Below are 12,873 nucleotides of genomic sequence, written 5' to 3' on the forward strand. Positions count from 1 at the left end.
AAATGGTAAGTTCTATGAAGAAGATGAGACAGGGCACATGGTGGGTCAGGAGGGTGAGAGGGGAAGGCCTCTGGGAGAAGGTGACATGTGACCTGAGGAGCTAGACAGAAGGAAAAGCATTGGAGGAAGAGAGAACAGCAAGAACAGAGGCCCTGAGGCAGGGACAAGCCAGCAAGTATGAGAAACAAAAAGGCCAGTATGGCTGGAGGAAAGCGGTTAAAGGCAGAGTGGAGGGAAATGAGATTGGAAACAGGTGAGGCTGCATCAGGCCAAACTTGTAGGCCATAAAGAGTTTGGATTTTATTTGGGTTGCAGCGTGATGCCATTGGAGGGCCTAAAACATATTTTCTGTGTTCCCCAATCAGGACTCATTGTTTGACAATAGAGCAAAATACATTGAGATAGCATTCCCAGGAGTCCTAAAGAGGGATCAGTGAGAGGCTAACCAGAGATACGCTTAGAGCTACCGTGATGCCCTAAGACATTGTCAGGTTCAAGCCATTGCATGGACTGTTCCCTGAAGTGTTCTGTTCCGTTCAAGGTTTGGAACCTGATGAGCTCTGGTGACCTGTGCATCCCTCTGCAGAGAAAGAGGAGGGAGAGGCTTGCTTTCTCTGGACTCTAGCGGTCACATCCCATCAGGAGCCCTGAAGGCCCACCTCAAGCATCATCAACATGGAGTTCTGAAGTCCATGTGGCTCCTCACCGTGAACCAGGTGACATGTCTCCGGGAGAATTCACATCCTTATTACCACTTTATTAAACGGGAGGACTGGAAGGAAGCTTTGGGTTTTGGCAACTCCACACCCGCTCCCCACCCCCCCACCCCCCATTCCCCATCCTCAGATGGGGAATCTGAGGCCACAGAGAGGTTGCTGATTTGCCCAAGGTCACACAGCAAGTTAGGAGCAGCATCGGTCCAGAAGCCATGTCTTGTACTGCTAGTCCGCTGCTTACCTCCTGTCATCCGACGCCTCTTTGCCACACGGTCCACTGCTTCCTCTCACGTGAAGACTCCCTCCACCCCTGGGTCTCAACATCCTCATCTGCAGAATGGGGTGATAACACTTTCCTCACTGGGATCGAATGTTGAATGGAGGGTTGAATGACATAACAGATGCAAACAGGGTTTGCAGAATGTGAGAGAGGCCTGGGGATGTGAGATAGGAGTCATATTTGTTTACACCTGCCTCGGCAATCTGACCGGCAATGGGAACATTGAGAGACGCCAGCTCATTCCATGTGTTGACTTTCAGGTCTTAAGGAAAATGCAGAGACGCCACAGCAGCAACACAGATAACGGTCCACCTGAAAGGTAGGTAGACCTCCCCCGGGTTCATTCCATCCGGAGGCTCTGGGCTCGGGTCGTCAGGGGCAACTCCAAATCTGGATTGAGTGACACCTGCCTCTCGGGTTATTTGTTAGATGAGCAAAGGAGATCCGGTGGGAGACTGCTTTGCCCGGTGATGGCATACGTTTCTCAATGCATCGTAGCTTGCTCTTGCTTTGATGGTCATTCCCTAAGCCTGTGTGACAGGTGATTGACTTGACTCACTGCATCAAAGATTGTTCCCATAGGTTTTAACTTCTAGAGGTGGAAGAAGATTTCTGTTGCTTACATTTCCTGGGAGAGAGGGACCCGCCTTAGCAGGCAGGGCCACGTGGGGAAGCACCAGTCAGGAGGCAGAAAGAAGCAAAGAGTGAACAGAGGCCACAGCTTTTATTGTGCGCCAGGGGGAAACGGCTTAGGATTGGGTAGCTTGAATAATGTCACCAGGCTCTGGGCTAGAGCGGTGTTCTCTAGTTTTCTGGTACCTGGCCCTGGGGATCTAGAGCAGGGGAAATATTGGCCGGGTGTGCCAGACGCACATAAGGAAGCGGTTGGGGATACAAACAACTTTGGCTGTTACTTTGGCCCTCTAACAGAGGCCACATAGACCAAGAAAATCTAAGAAAACACGGTTAAAACCCTCACGAGCTAGAATTACTGTCTGGTGAAATCCAAGAGAGTACACACCATGGGGACCTGTTCTTAGATTGTGATGCTCTCCCCCTGTGCTGGCCCATACGTCCGAGGAGCCGGCAACTGAACTTTTCCTCCTTCGCCTCCCATTCTGGGTCCCCCACAACCCCAAGGTTGACTACAGAATCCCAAAGAGTATTAACTGGTCCCATTAAGACTGAGTTTTGCATCAAGCCTGCCTGTTCTGCCAGGAAGAGCAGTGACCTGAAGTCAGATGACCCTTAGCCAAAACCCCAGCTTAGCCATTTTACACCTACAGTGCCTTTGGCAAGCAACTTCACCCCCCGAGCCTCGGTTTCCCCATCCATAAAGTCTGGATAATAAAACTCAGGGTTGTTTCTGAATGAGTGAATGAGCATGAAAATGCAGGAACACGGTATCCAGCGCATAATAAGCGTGCCTCTTGGAGCTGTCCTAGCCTCTGAAGACACAATTGCCATCTGCTGTCAAGTGAACCATGAGGTCTTTGGGGGCAGAGACCACAGCAGAAAAACAACGGCCACGGTGTGTTGTGTGCCTACCCTGTGCCACCCTCACATTAGCCTGACGAGGTCAGGACTATTTTTATCACTGTTCTTACAGATAAGAAACTGAGGCTCAGAGAGGGGAAGTAAATTACCAGAAGTCACACAGCCAGGAAGCAGCAGGCTGAGATTCAGGCCCTAGTCCATTGCCCGCCATAGTCTATGCTTTCAGTCACCGCATTACGACTGCCTCCTATCTGGCTGGACCTACTTCTCCTGGGCCATCTCACATTCTGGCCCCTAAGTGGTTAAGCTGGAAGCCTCTGCCCTCCAAGGAATATTCTTTCCCATTTAGGCTGAAATCTCGGCTGGATACCGGGGAGAGGCCCAGGGAATGGAGACCAGCTATAAAAAGCTCCTTGGTGGGTTGAGTCTTCCCTGATTGTACTGCAGGCCCCCTGAGCCCAGTGAACTCCAGGCTGGTGAGCTCACAGGGGGCCAGGAAGGCTTTCCATGGCCCGATGAGGGAGAAAGCTTGGCCCCTATGTGGGTCAGCATGGGCACCTGCCAGGACTCCTGCTTTCTGAGCTCAGTTTCTGGAAGTGCAGAAAAAGCTCACGGCCCCTTGAGGGTCATAGCCATGGTGTCTGTTGTTGTTGTTGTTGTTATTAATATTACTTTAATGTTATCCCGAGCCCAGGTAGTAAGACCATACATCTCCTGGGTTTTGGAGCCAGCAGGGATGGGCCGTGGGGTGGGGTTATAACTTTCCCCCCAGGTCAAGTTTGTGGAGCCAGAGAAGCCAACCCTGAGATTTCTCCAGGTCAGCATTTCCCCTGCTGGGTTTCACAAGTGTCCTATAAGATGTGAATAGTTTAAAGAATCCGATGGTCAAATAAGTTTGGGAAACACGAAGTTTCAACTAAATCAAAAATTTTAATGCAGTTGCAGGCCTTCTCAGAGCCTTTAGTATGTTCATTCGGTCATTACTTCAAACAGTATTTTTTGAGCGTGCTCTGTGTGCCAGGTGCATTTGTGCTGGGCAAGAGAGAGACAGTAGGAACAAACAATCATGATGTTTGACCTCTTGGAGCAGGGTCCTGTCTAAAGTGCTAGTCTCAGTGCTGAGTGACCATTAGAATCACCTGGAGGGCTGTCAGGGCCTAGTGATGTCAGGGCCCACCTCCAAAGGTTTTGATTCAGTTGGTTAACACAGGGTCTCAGGCACCTGTATTTTTCGGAAGCTCTGAGTCTGTTTCTTTATCTGTAAAAGAGGAATGACATTAGTCCCTATCCGTAGAGGGTGTTTATCTGTGCCTGCAGGAAGTTTAGAATGGGAAGCTCTTTTAGTGGGAAATAATCATCTATGTGTTTTTTAAAAAGCATCCTGGTCTCTTGAGTGGACAGTAGATTATACAGAGTCTAGTGTGATGTGCCTGGATGATAGCTTGCACACATTTATTAGGTGCCTACTGTGTGCCCTGGGTTGTGGGGTGCAGAGAATGAATGAGACTCAGCTCTCACATACAGGAAGGTCATGGTGTATTTTAAGTACCATAGGGGTCTGGGAGGTGCCTTGGGGGCCTTACTGCAGGGTGAGAGAAGGGAGGGAAGGGGAGGGAGGCTCTTCACTCCTCCCCCTGACACATGCACATATAGCAAATCAGCTCCACTTATATCTGTGGTGTAGACTGAATTTCAAATGGTCCCATTTGAAAAGAAGACAAGCCCAAGACAGAAGACATCCAGAACTCCAGGTCCTCGTGTTCATAGAAAGTGTACCCAGTTCGAGGGTCTCTCCATTCTTATGGGGTAATTATTCTGGGCTCTCTGCTCCTCCAGTGATGACTTTGAAAAAACCACAGAATCCTTTGCTGGATTCCAATACAGCAAGCTTTGTTTGGAACTAGAGAGGGCAGTTGGCCCTGGGGGTCTTTCCCTAGGGATTAGAGGTAATCATCCCCATGCATTGAGCACCTACTATGTGCTAGGTACATTGAAAAGGATGTTCTAAATTTGATCTCACAGGAGTTGTATGGATGGATGATGTTTATGCCATTTTTCAGGTGAGAAAACAATGCAGGGTTGGTAAGACCTCTAGGAAGGGTGAGGGGCACCTGGGTGGCTCAGTCGGTGAAGCATCCAGCTTCAGCTCAGATCATGATCTCACGGTTTGTGAGTTCCAGCCCCATGTTGGGCTCTCTGCTCTCAGCACAGAGCCTGCTTAGGATCTTCTGTCTCCCTCTCCCTCTGCCCCTCCCTCGCTCACTCTCTCTTTCTCAAAAATAAACAAACGTTAAAAAAAAAAAAAAAAGATCTTTAGGAAGGGTGGAACTGGAGTTTGAATGCGGGCTTCTCTCTTGATTCTTCTTTACTTTACTTCTAATACTGTGTGTTGCTCTCCAAATACCAGCCAGTGACCAAGAGGCTGGGCCCTCTTGGAAACTGGAAGTCATTGAAGATTAAAGGGCCAGGGGTCTCTGAGTTCCTGAGGTTCATAGATTCTGGAATCTGGATTCTGGGATCATAGATTCTGTGCTAGCTTTTCTATAAAGTATAGAGGTTGAGAAAGCAGGCTCTGGAGTTAGCTAGTTGAATCTCTCTTGTTCTGTCTCTTACCAACTATGTGGCTCAGGACATGTAACTTTCTCTGTGCCTTGGTTTCTTAATCTGTCAGATGGGGGTACTATTAGTACCTAATTCATGGGGTTGGTTGGAAGGTTTAATGATATAATCAATGAGGAGCCCTTAGAAAAGTGGCACACAGTACATTTTCAATAAATGTTATGCCCCTATTGCTATTATTATTTGTGTTAGTTTTACACGGCTTCTGTGACAAGGTACCACATGCTGGGTGGCTTAAACATTAGGGATTCACTTGGGTGCCTGAGTGGCTCAGTCATTTGAGCATCAGACTCTTGATTTCGGCACAGGTCATGATCTCACAGGTCTGTGAGTTCAAGCCCCAAGTTGGGGCTTGGGATTCTCTGTTTCCCCTCTCTGTCTCTGCCCCTATCCCTCTCATTCTCATTCTCTCTCTCTCTCTCCTCTCTCTCTCCCCCCCCCCCCCCCCCGTCTCTCTGTCTGAAAATAAATAAATAAACTTAATTAGCAATTTATTGTCTCACAGTTCTGAAAGCTAGAAGTCCAAGATCAAGGTGTGGACAGGGTCAGTTTCTTCTGAAACTCTGTCTTTGGCTTGTGGATGGCCTCCTCCCCACTTTGTCCTCACGGGGTCTTCCCTGTGTGTCTGTGTCCTAATCTCCTCATGTAAAGACACTAGTCATGGGGCGCCTGGTTGGCTCAGTCGGTTGGGTGTCCAACTTTGGTCAGGTCATGATCTCACAGCTCATGAGTTCGAGCCCCACGTTGGGCTCTGTGCTGACAGTTTGGAGCCTGGAGCCTGCTTCGGATTCTGTGTCTCCCTCTCTCTCTGCCCTCCCTCACTCATGCTCTGTCTCTCTCTCTCTCCTTCAAAAATAAATAAACATTAAAAAAAAAATAATGATAAAGACACTAGTCCTATTGGATCAGGACCCACCCTAATGACGTCATTTTAACTTAATCACCCCTACAAAGACCATGTCTTCAAGTACAGCCACTTTCTGAGGTCCTGGAGGTTAGGGCTGCAACACAGGACACGATTCGGCCTGTAACAATATTGGTACTGTTATTTGTACCCCCCGCCCATCCTCCACTGGGGTGCTTATCTCTCCGTCTGACTTGGTGGGGCTCTCTCTTCCCTCCTGGCCCAGAAATCGCAGCCAAGCGCTCAGCTCCGAGGCGAGCGTGGATGAAGGCGGCGTCTTTGAGAGTCTGAAGGCAGAGGCGGCCTCCCCACCTGCACTCTTCTCCAGCCTCCCCGGCCTCCCTGCCAGCAGCCTCCCCACCGCCCCATTCCCATCCAGCCTGGTGCTGGGGGCATCGGCCGGAGGCGGGGACGTGTTCATCCAGATGCCAGCGTCCAGGGAAGAGGGCGGGGGCCGGGGCGAGGGGGGCACCTACCACCACCGCCAGCCCCTCCATCACTTCCATCACGGCGGCCACCGCGGGAGCTCGCTGCTGCAGCACGTGGGTGGGGACCACCGTGCTCACTCCGACGAGGGGGGCGACGAGCAGCCAGGGACGCCCGCCCCTGCCCTGTCCGAGCTGAAGGCCGTGGTCTGCTGGCTCCAGAAAGGCCTGCCCTTCATCCTGATCCTCCTGGCCAAAGTGTGCTTCCAGCACAAGCTCGGTGAGTCCAGTGGGTCCCGGGTGTGTCAACCGGGGGCTTCACCTGCCGGGTCGGGGGCAGGAGGGGTTCACCCCGAGTGCCAGGGCAAGGCAGCAGAGGTCTCCATGGTGCACGGTGCTTATGGAGCTTAGGATTATGGGATTCTGAGTGAGGCCTGGGTTCTAGTCCTGGTTGACCAGCTCTGTCGACCTGGGACAAGTCAGTCACCTCTCTGAGCCTGTTTCTTCCTCTGTGCTGGGGAGCTTGGCATGTGTCCAGCAGAAAATTTGCTGCTTGGTGGGTGTGAAGCAATAGAGGGTAGTGACCTTTTAATGTTGCTCACGGTCCCCAGTAAGCTAGGGCCAGGCCCGATGGCGTCTAAGTGGGTGGAGTCAGACCCTCCTCTGTCCCGCAGGCATTGCCGTATGCATCGGGATGGCCAGCACCTTTGCCTATGCCAACTCCACGCTGCGAGAACAGGTCTCTCTGAAGGTGAGTCACCTGGCGAGTTAGTCTCCGAGGTTGCTGTAACGCGTGACTACAACCCAGCGGCTTAACACGATAGATTTACCCCCTTATAGTTCTGCGGATCGCAAGTCTGAAGTGGGTCTCTCCAGGTGAGGGTCACGTGTCAACACAACTGTTCTTTCCAGAGGGTTCAGAGGTCATCCCCTTGCCTTGCCTTTCCCAGGTGCTAGGGGTGGCTCATGGCCCCTTTCTTCCTCCTTTGAGCCAGCAACCAATGTTCCACCTCTGTGCCCACCTGCCCCTAGTCCCTTCTCCTTCTGTCTCCTCTTCCACTTTTAGGGACTCTTGTGATTACATCAGCCCCAGCTGGACAGTCCTGGAGTCTCTCCCCATCTCGGGGCTAGCTGGTTAGCAACCTGAATTCCCTTTGCCATGTAAGCGGACATATCCACAGGTTACAGGGATTAGGACGGGGACACCTACAGGAGGCCTATGAGAGGCTGTTCTTCCGCCTGTCCCCCCGGGACACATCGCCTGCCATCTTTCTCCCAACCTTTCCGACAGCAGCGTCTCCCCCCCACGCCTGCCCACGGCACCCTCATCTGCCTGGCTTCTCTCACGGTTAAGGCCATCCCGCCGGCGTTCCAGCTTCACACCAGCATCATCCAGAATTGCCATCTAATATCCGCTTGGCGCTAACCACGCCTAGCGCAGAGCTGGGCAGACGGCGCAGCTCATCTTGCAGATTTGTCCCGGCAGCCCAGGAGGGAGGCAGAATCGTTCTTACCTCATTTTCCCGGTGAGGAAACGGTGGCTCAGGGACACTACGTGCCTTGCGTACGAGGTCACACGGTCCGTGAAAAGTGGTGGCGTCAGGCTGTGAACCCGGGCCTTGGGCCCACAGGCTGTGCTCACCCCAGGCTGATATCCCAGCTTCTCCAGCCGCCTGCACACAGGCCCTTGGATAGGTTACCTTGGTGATCTCAGTCCCAGGTGCCGCCCTAGAAGATGAACCATTCAAATGAGATACAGCCTAGGCATTTAGCACAGGGCCTTCCGTAGAGGCAACGTTTAACTGAGCTGCTTGTAACCAGCATGCCCCTTCTGCGGTGCAGGTGATCCCAGAACAGCCACCATCCTCCCTGACCCTTCTCTGGGTCTTTCTCAGAAGCATCTGGGCCTCTATGAGGGCAGCCTGGTCTCCATTTGACACATGAACACGTTGAGGCCCAGGGTTGGGCATGGGGCCATAGCTTCCTCATGACCCTCGGTCTCCTCTTCCTCATGCACACCCCTTTCTGCTGCTGTTAGAACAGCAGGTTGATCAACGCCACAGTGGGGCACTTTTAGGACTGGCTCTCTCTGTTAATGCAGTAACATCCAAGTGGTGCCTTGGCTTACATTTTAGGGGGCAAAAGAGTGCCTGTATCCATCGATAGGCATTCCAGGCAGGGATCCTTGAGCCCTATGAAGACACAGGTGATGTTTTGCCCATCTATACATATTTTCTGCAAAACAGATTGTGCATGACCCTCAGTAAGTTTAGAAATATCAACTTACTGCTAGAGAATTCTCCCCTTTGTCCTTCAGAGTTTGGCTTCCCAGGGCATTGCTAATTCTCTCTTTGTATTCCTCCTTTGGTTTGGATTTACAGGGGGATTAGGCTGGAATCCATTATTTATTGGAGTAAGAAGGGCTGCTGAGTAGATTATTCACATTGATAAGAGCCGTGGGTTGGTTGGAGGTGGTTTCTAGGGTCATTAACCTTGACCACGCCTGGAATAATGGGTGGATGGAGATGCATTTATTTTGTCTACTCTATGGAAATGTGCTTTGTAACCGTGCACGGAGCACTGATCTGTGTCTGGAGACAGTGGAGCATTTACCAAAACCGCAGGGAAGGTTACACTGAGAGACTTATGACCTCATCTGATTCCAGCAACGCAGCCACCCTGATCCAGGAAAAGATGAGCTTTTGAGAGTCAGCAGCACAGGGGTCTGTGTGCATGTCTCCCCAGAATGCATGCACCCTACTCTGTGCCTTCTCCACAAATTCCTTGGGATCGCTCTCAGCTGGAGAAGCTGCTGGGAAATAGGAAACCAAGTAGGTTTTCCTTCTCGTCTTCCTGGGGACTCATCAGAAATGCGGCTGGAGAGGGGCACCTGTGTGGCTCAGTTGGTTGAGCATCTGACTTCGGCTCAGGTCATGATCTCATGTATCCTGAGTTTGAGCCCCGTGTTGAGCTCTATGCCGACAGCTCAGAGCCTGGAGCCTGCTTCGGATTCTGTGTCTCCCTCTCTCTCTGCCCTCCCCCACTCCCTCTCTCTCTCTCTCCCCCAAAATAAAAAAACATTTAAAAAAGGGGGCGCCCGGATGGCTCAGTCAGTTAAACGTCCGACTTCATAGTTCATATGGTGTCATAGTTCATGAGTTTGAGGCCCGCATCAGACTCTGGGCTGACAGCTTGGAGCCTGAAGCCTGCTTTGGATTCTGTGCCTCCCTGTCTCTCTGCCCCTCCTCCACTAAGGCTCTGTCTCTCTCTCAAAAATGAATAAGCATTAAAAAAATTTTTTTTTTCTAAAAAAAGAAATGAGGTTGGAGAGAGAAGCGGGGATGACTTGGGCAGAGTCTTTGATGGCCTCGTGTACAAGCTTGAATCTAACCCTATAACTGTGGCCCTGTATTGAATGGCCAGGCCAGGATAGTAGCCCAGAAGTCCTAGAAAAAGTGGGAGCGGAACTTGCCAACCTGTAGATCGGAATCTATTGCTGGGTTGTAAAGTCTGAATAATAGTCCTACCATTCACTGAGCCTGAGACATGAATCCATGGTAGACTGAATGTTTACCTTTAAAACTTTACTTAATCCTTAGCAAAATTCCCATCCTCAAATGAGGGCACAGAGACCTCAAACAAGTGCCCTTGAGCAACAGCTCTTTACCTTCTCTGTGTCTCAGTTCTTTACAGTAAATGTGAACTAACATTTACTGCGTACAGCACTGTTCTGAGCGTTTCGTGCGCGTCAATTCTCACAACTCCATTGTGGAGACACAGTATATACCCATTTTCCAGATGAGGAGAGGGAAATGCAGAGAGTTTCGGTAACTTGCCCAGCCCTCTGATTACCGACGAAGGGTTAGAACCCAGGCCATCCATCTCCAGAATCTTCTGCTAACTGTAGAGCCTTCCTGCCTTTTCACATAGCAGGTTTCTACATTTTGTGTGTGGGGGGGACTGGGGTGGAGATATATATAGAGAATCATAGAGAGAGAGAGAATCTTAAGCAGGCTCTATGCCCAGCACAGAACCCGATGCAGGGCTCAGTCTCACGACCATGAGATCATAACTTAAGCCAAAATCAAGAGTCAGATGCTTAACCGACTGAGCCACCCAGGCACCCCATGTTTCCACATTTCTGTCACCCTCTCTGTGACCACCCCTTGGGTTCCAGTGGGATGGGAAGATTCCAGCACCCTTCCCTTCACCATCAGCCCTGCTTCTTCCAAACCTTTGAGAAAGGGGGAAATTGGCACTTGTCAGAGAACATTCTGGAATGTTTTGCCATGTGCACCTTTGGCATTGCAGCATCCCTACAAATCTCTTGTTTTGTCTCCAGGAGAAGAGATCGGTGCTGGTCATCTTGTGGATCTTGGCCTTTCTGGCAGGAAACACCCTATACGTGCTCTATACATTCAGTTCCCAACAGCTGTACAACAGGTGAGCAGGGGAGGGGTTCTGACCCCTAGTGGGAAAGTGAGGGGCACTTTGCTTGGGACACACAACTCCTTCACTTGGGAACAGTGCAGTGGCTCTGTGTCACGTAACCTTTAAATTCCACCCTCTTGTATACACGCATGCCAGAGCAGAGCTCTCTAGTAGAAATACACCGCAAGCTATGTGTGTGATTTTACGTTTTCTAGTAACCACACAGTGGGGAGGTGGGGGAGGGTCGGCCAGTAAAGACCTGTAGGACTGGGTTGAAACTCCAGCCAAGCTTTCAAATCATGTACGTCTGTTTTAAAAATGGACTTTGAGGAATGGGAAGTTTCCCCACTTTCTGGGGCCACCCCATAAAGGCTATTTGGAGAGTTCGTTTTAAGGCATCAACACTCATCACACACAATGCGTTATTGTCTGGCCCAGAATATCAAGGTCCCGATGGGTGGAGGGTGGAGGAGGTGGGGTTTCCCAGAATCTTGGATGAATTTCCAGCTCATGCCATTCTCTGGGCATGATCACATTCGCAGGCTCAGACCTCCATGCTCCCATCAAACCAGAGCTGAGTCAAACTGGCAGCACAGAAAGAGAGCGGGAGAGAGCAGCTTAGGAGAAAAGCAACAAAGCTGACCCCCTTCCGCAATGATGTCAGTGGTCTGTGTGCTTGATACCCATAGGCATCACCTAATTTTACCCTCTCAGTGACCCAGCAGGGTATCGATGGCCCCATTTCACGGGTGAGGAAACTGAGGCGTAATGAAGTCTTTCCTAATGAGTCTTAGTCCTGCTAGGCGGCCCTTACCAGCAGGACTGAGTCTTCCTAGCATTTGCAATCTGATGACCAGCGTCCTTCCGCTTGACCACCTTTGGCGAATAATGGAACCTCCTTAGGCTTCGCCCTGCTTCCTCATTGGTAAAACGAGGGCCAGGTTATTCTTGCTTTATCCACCTGACAGGCTAATTGTTAGGAAGGCCAGATGCTATAGTGCATGAGAAGTACTGGGTAAACGGATAGTATTCTTTTATAAGAAATTACCTTTTATAATAAGTGTACCTGTTGGTGGTGGTGCCTAACGAGGAGTGAAACTGATAATAAAGTACATCAGTCCGTGAAAGTTCATAGGGTAGTTAGAAATAAGTGGATTTAGTGATCAATCTACAAAAACACCTCGGTCCCGCCCCTCCTCCAAAAGCCAAAACAGGAAAAATCCCCTAAGATGGTGAACTAAAACCCAGACAGATGAGTCTGAGACCAGCTGGTGTCTCTGAGACGAGTGGAAGGCAGATCTTAACGTATTGTCATCAAAGAAGCGTAACAGAGAAGCAGAGTGTAGAAGTCAGCTAACCAGCCCAAGATCCCAGGAGGGACAGGAGCAGAGGCAAAGGGCACCTGGGGCTGCCGGACTCTCCCTGGATTGTAACACAGAGGGCCACTCAAACCTGGACGCGAGGCGTCCTCTAGAGGCAAGGCTAGAACGTGAAAGGACACAGAGGGTATCGGGTAAGGTTGCCAAAATAGATTATTTTCATTTGTGTATTTATTTTTTAACGTTTATTTATTTTTGGGAGAGAGACAACATGTGAGCGGGGGTGGGGGGCAGAGAGAGAGGGGAAGACACAGAATCCAAAGCAGGCTCCAAGCTGTCAGCACAGAGCCCAACACAGGGCTCAGATTCATGGACCTCGAGATCACGATCTGAGCCGAAGTCAGACACTTAACGACTGAGCCACCCAGGCGCCCCTGATTGTTTTTATTGATTTTGCCCTACTCTAGCTCTTTGAGACTCTTTATTATAAGTAGAAATTGATTTTTTTTAAATAAAAGTAAAAACCAGACCAGTTTGGGGCAGCTGGGTGGCTCAGTCTGTTAAACATCTGACTCTTGATTTCAGCTCAGGTCATGATCTCATGGTTCGTGGGATTGAGCCCCGTTTCAGGCTCTGCACTGACAGCATAGAGCCTGCTTGGGATTCCCTCTTTCTCTCTCTC

At 50.5% G+C, this 12,873-nt stretch overlaps 1 protein-coding gene across 1 annotated transcript in view; it reads left to right on the top strand.

Annotated features, from left to right (window-relative positions):
- RNFT2 (ring finger protein, transmembrane 2) overlaps nt 1–12,873 on the top strand; it is a 70,551-nt gene that overhangs the window by 1,254 nt on the left and 56,424 nt on the right. Inside the window, exons 2-6 of the mRNA XM_043557697.1 lie at nt 542–716; nt 1,257–1,315; nt 6,243–6,721; nt 7,116–7,192; nt 10,784–10,884. Coding sequence (XP_043413632.1) covers nt 693–716; nt 1,257–1,315; nt 6,243–6,721; nt 7,116–7,192; nt 10,784–10,884 — 740 coding nt within the window. The 5' untranslated portion in view covers nt 542–692. The remainder of the gene's footprint in view (nt 1–541; nt 717–1,256; nt 1,316–6,242; nt 6,722–7,115; nt 7,193–10,783; nt 10,885–12,873) is intronic.

The sequence above is a fragment of the Prionailurus bengalensis genome, chromosome D3, assembly GCF_016509475.1.
Source record: "Prionailurus bengalensis isolate Pbe53 chromosome D3, Fcat_Pben_1.1_paternal_pri, whole genome shotgun sequence".
Taxonomy (NCBI): Eukaryota; Metazoa; Chordata; class Mammalia; order Carnivora; family Felidae; genus Prionailurus; species Prionailurus bengalensis.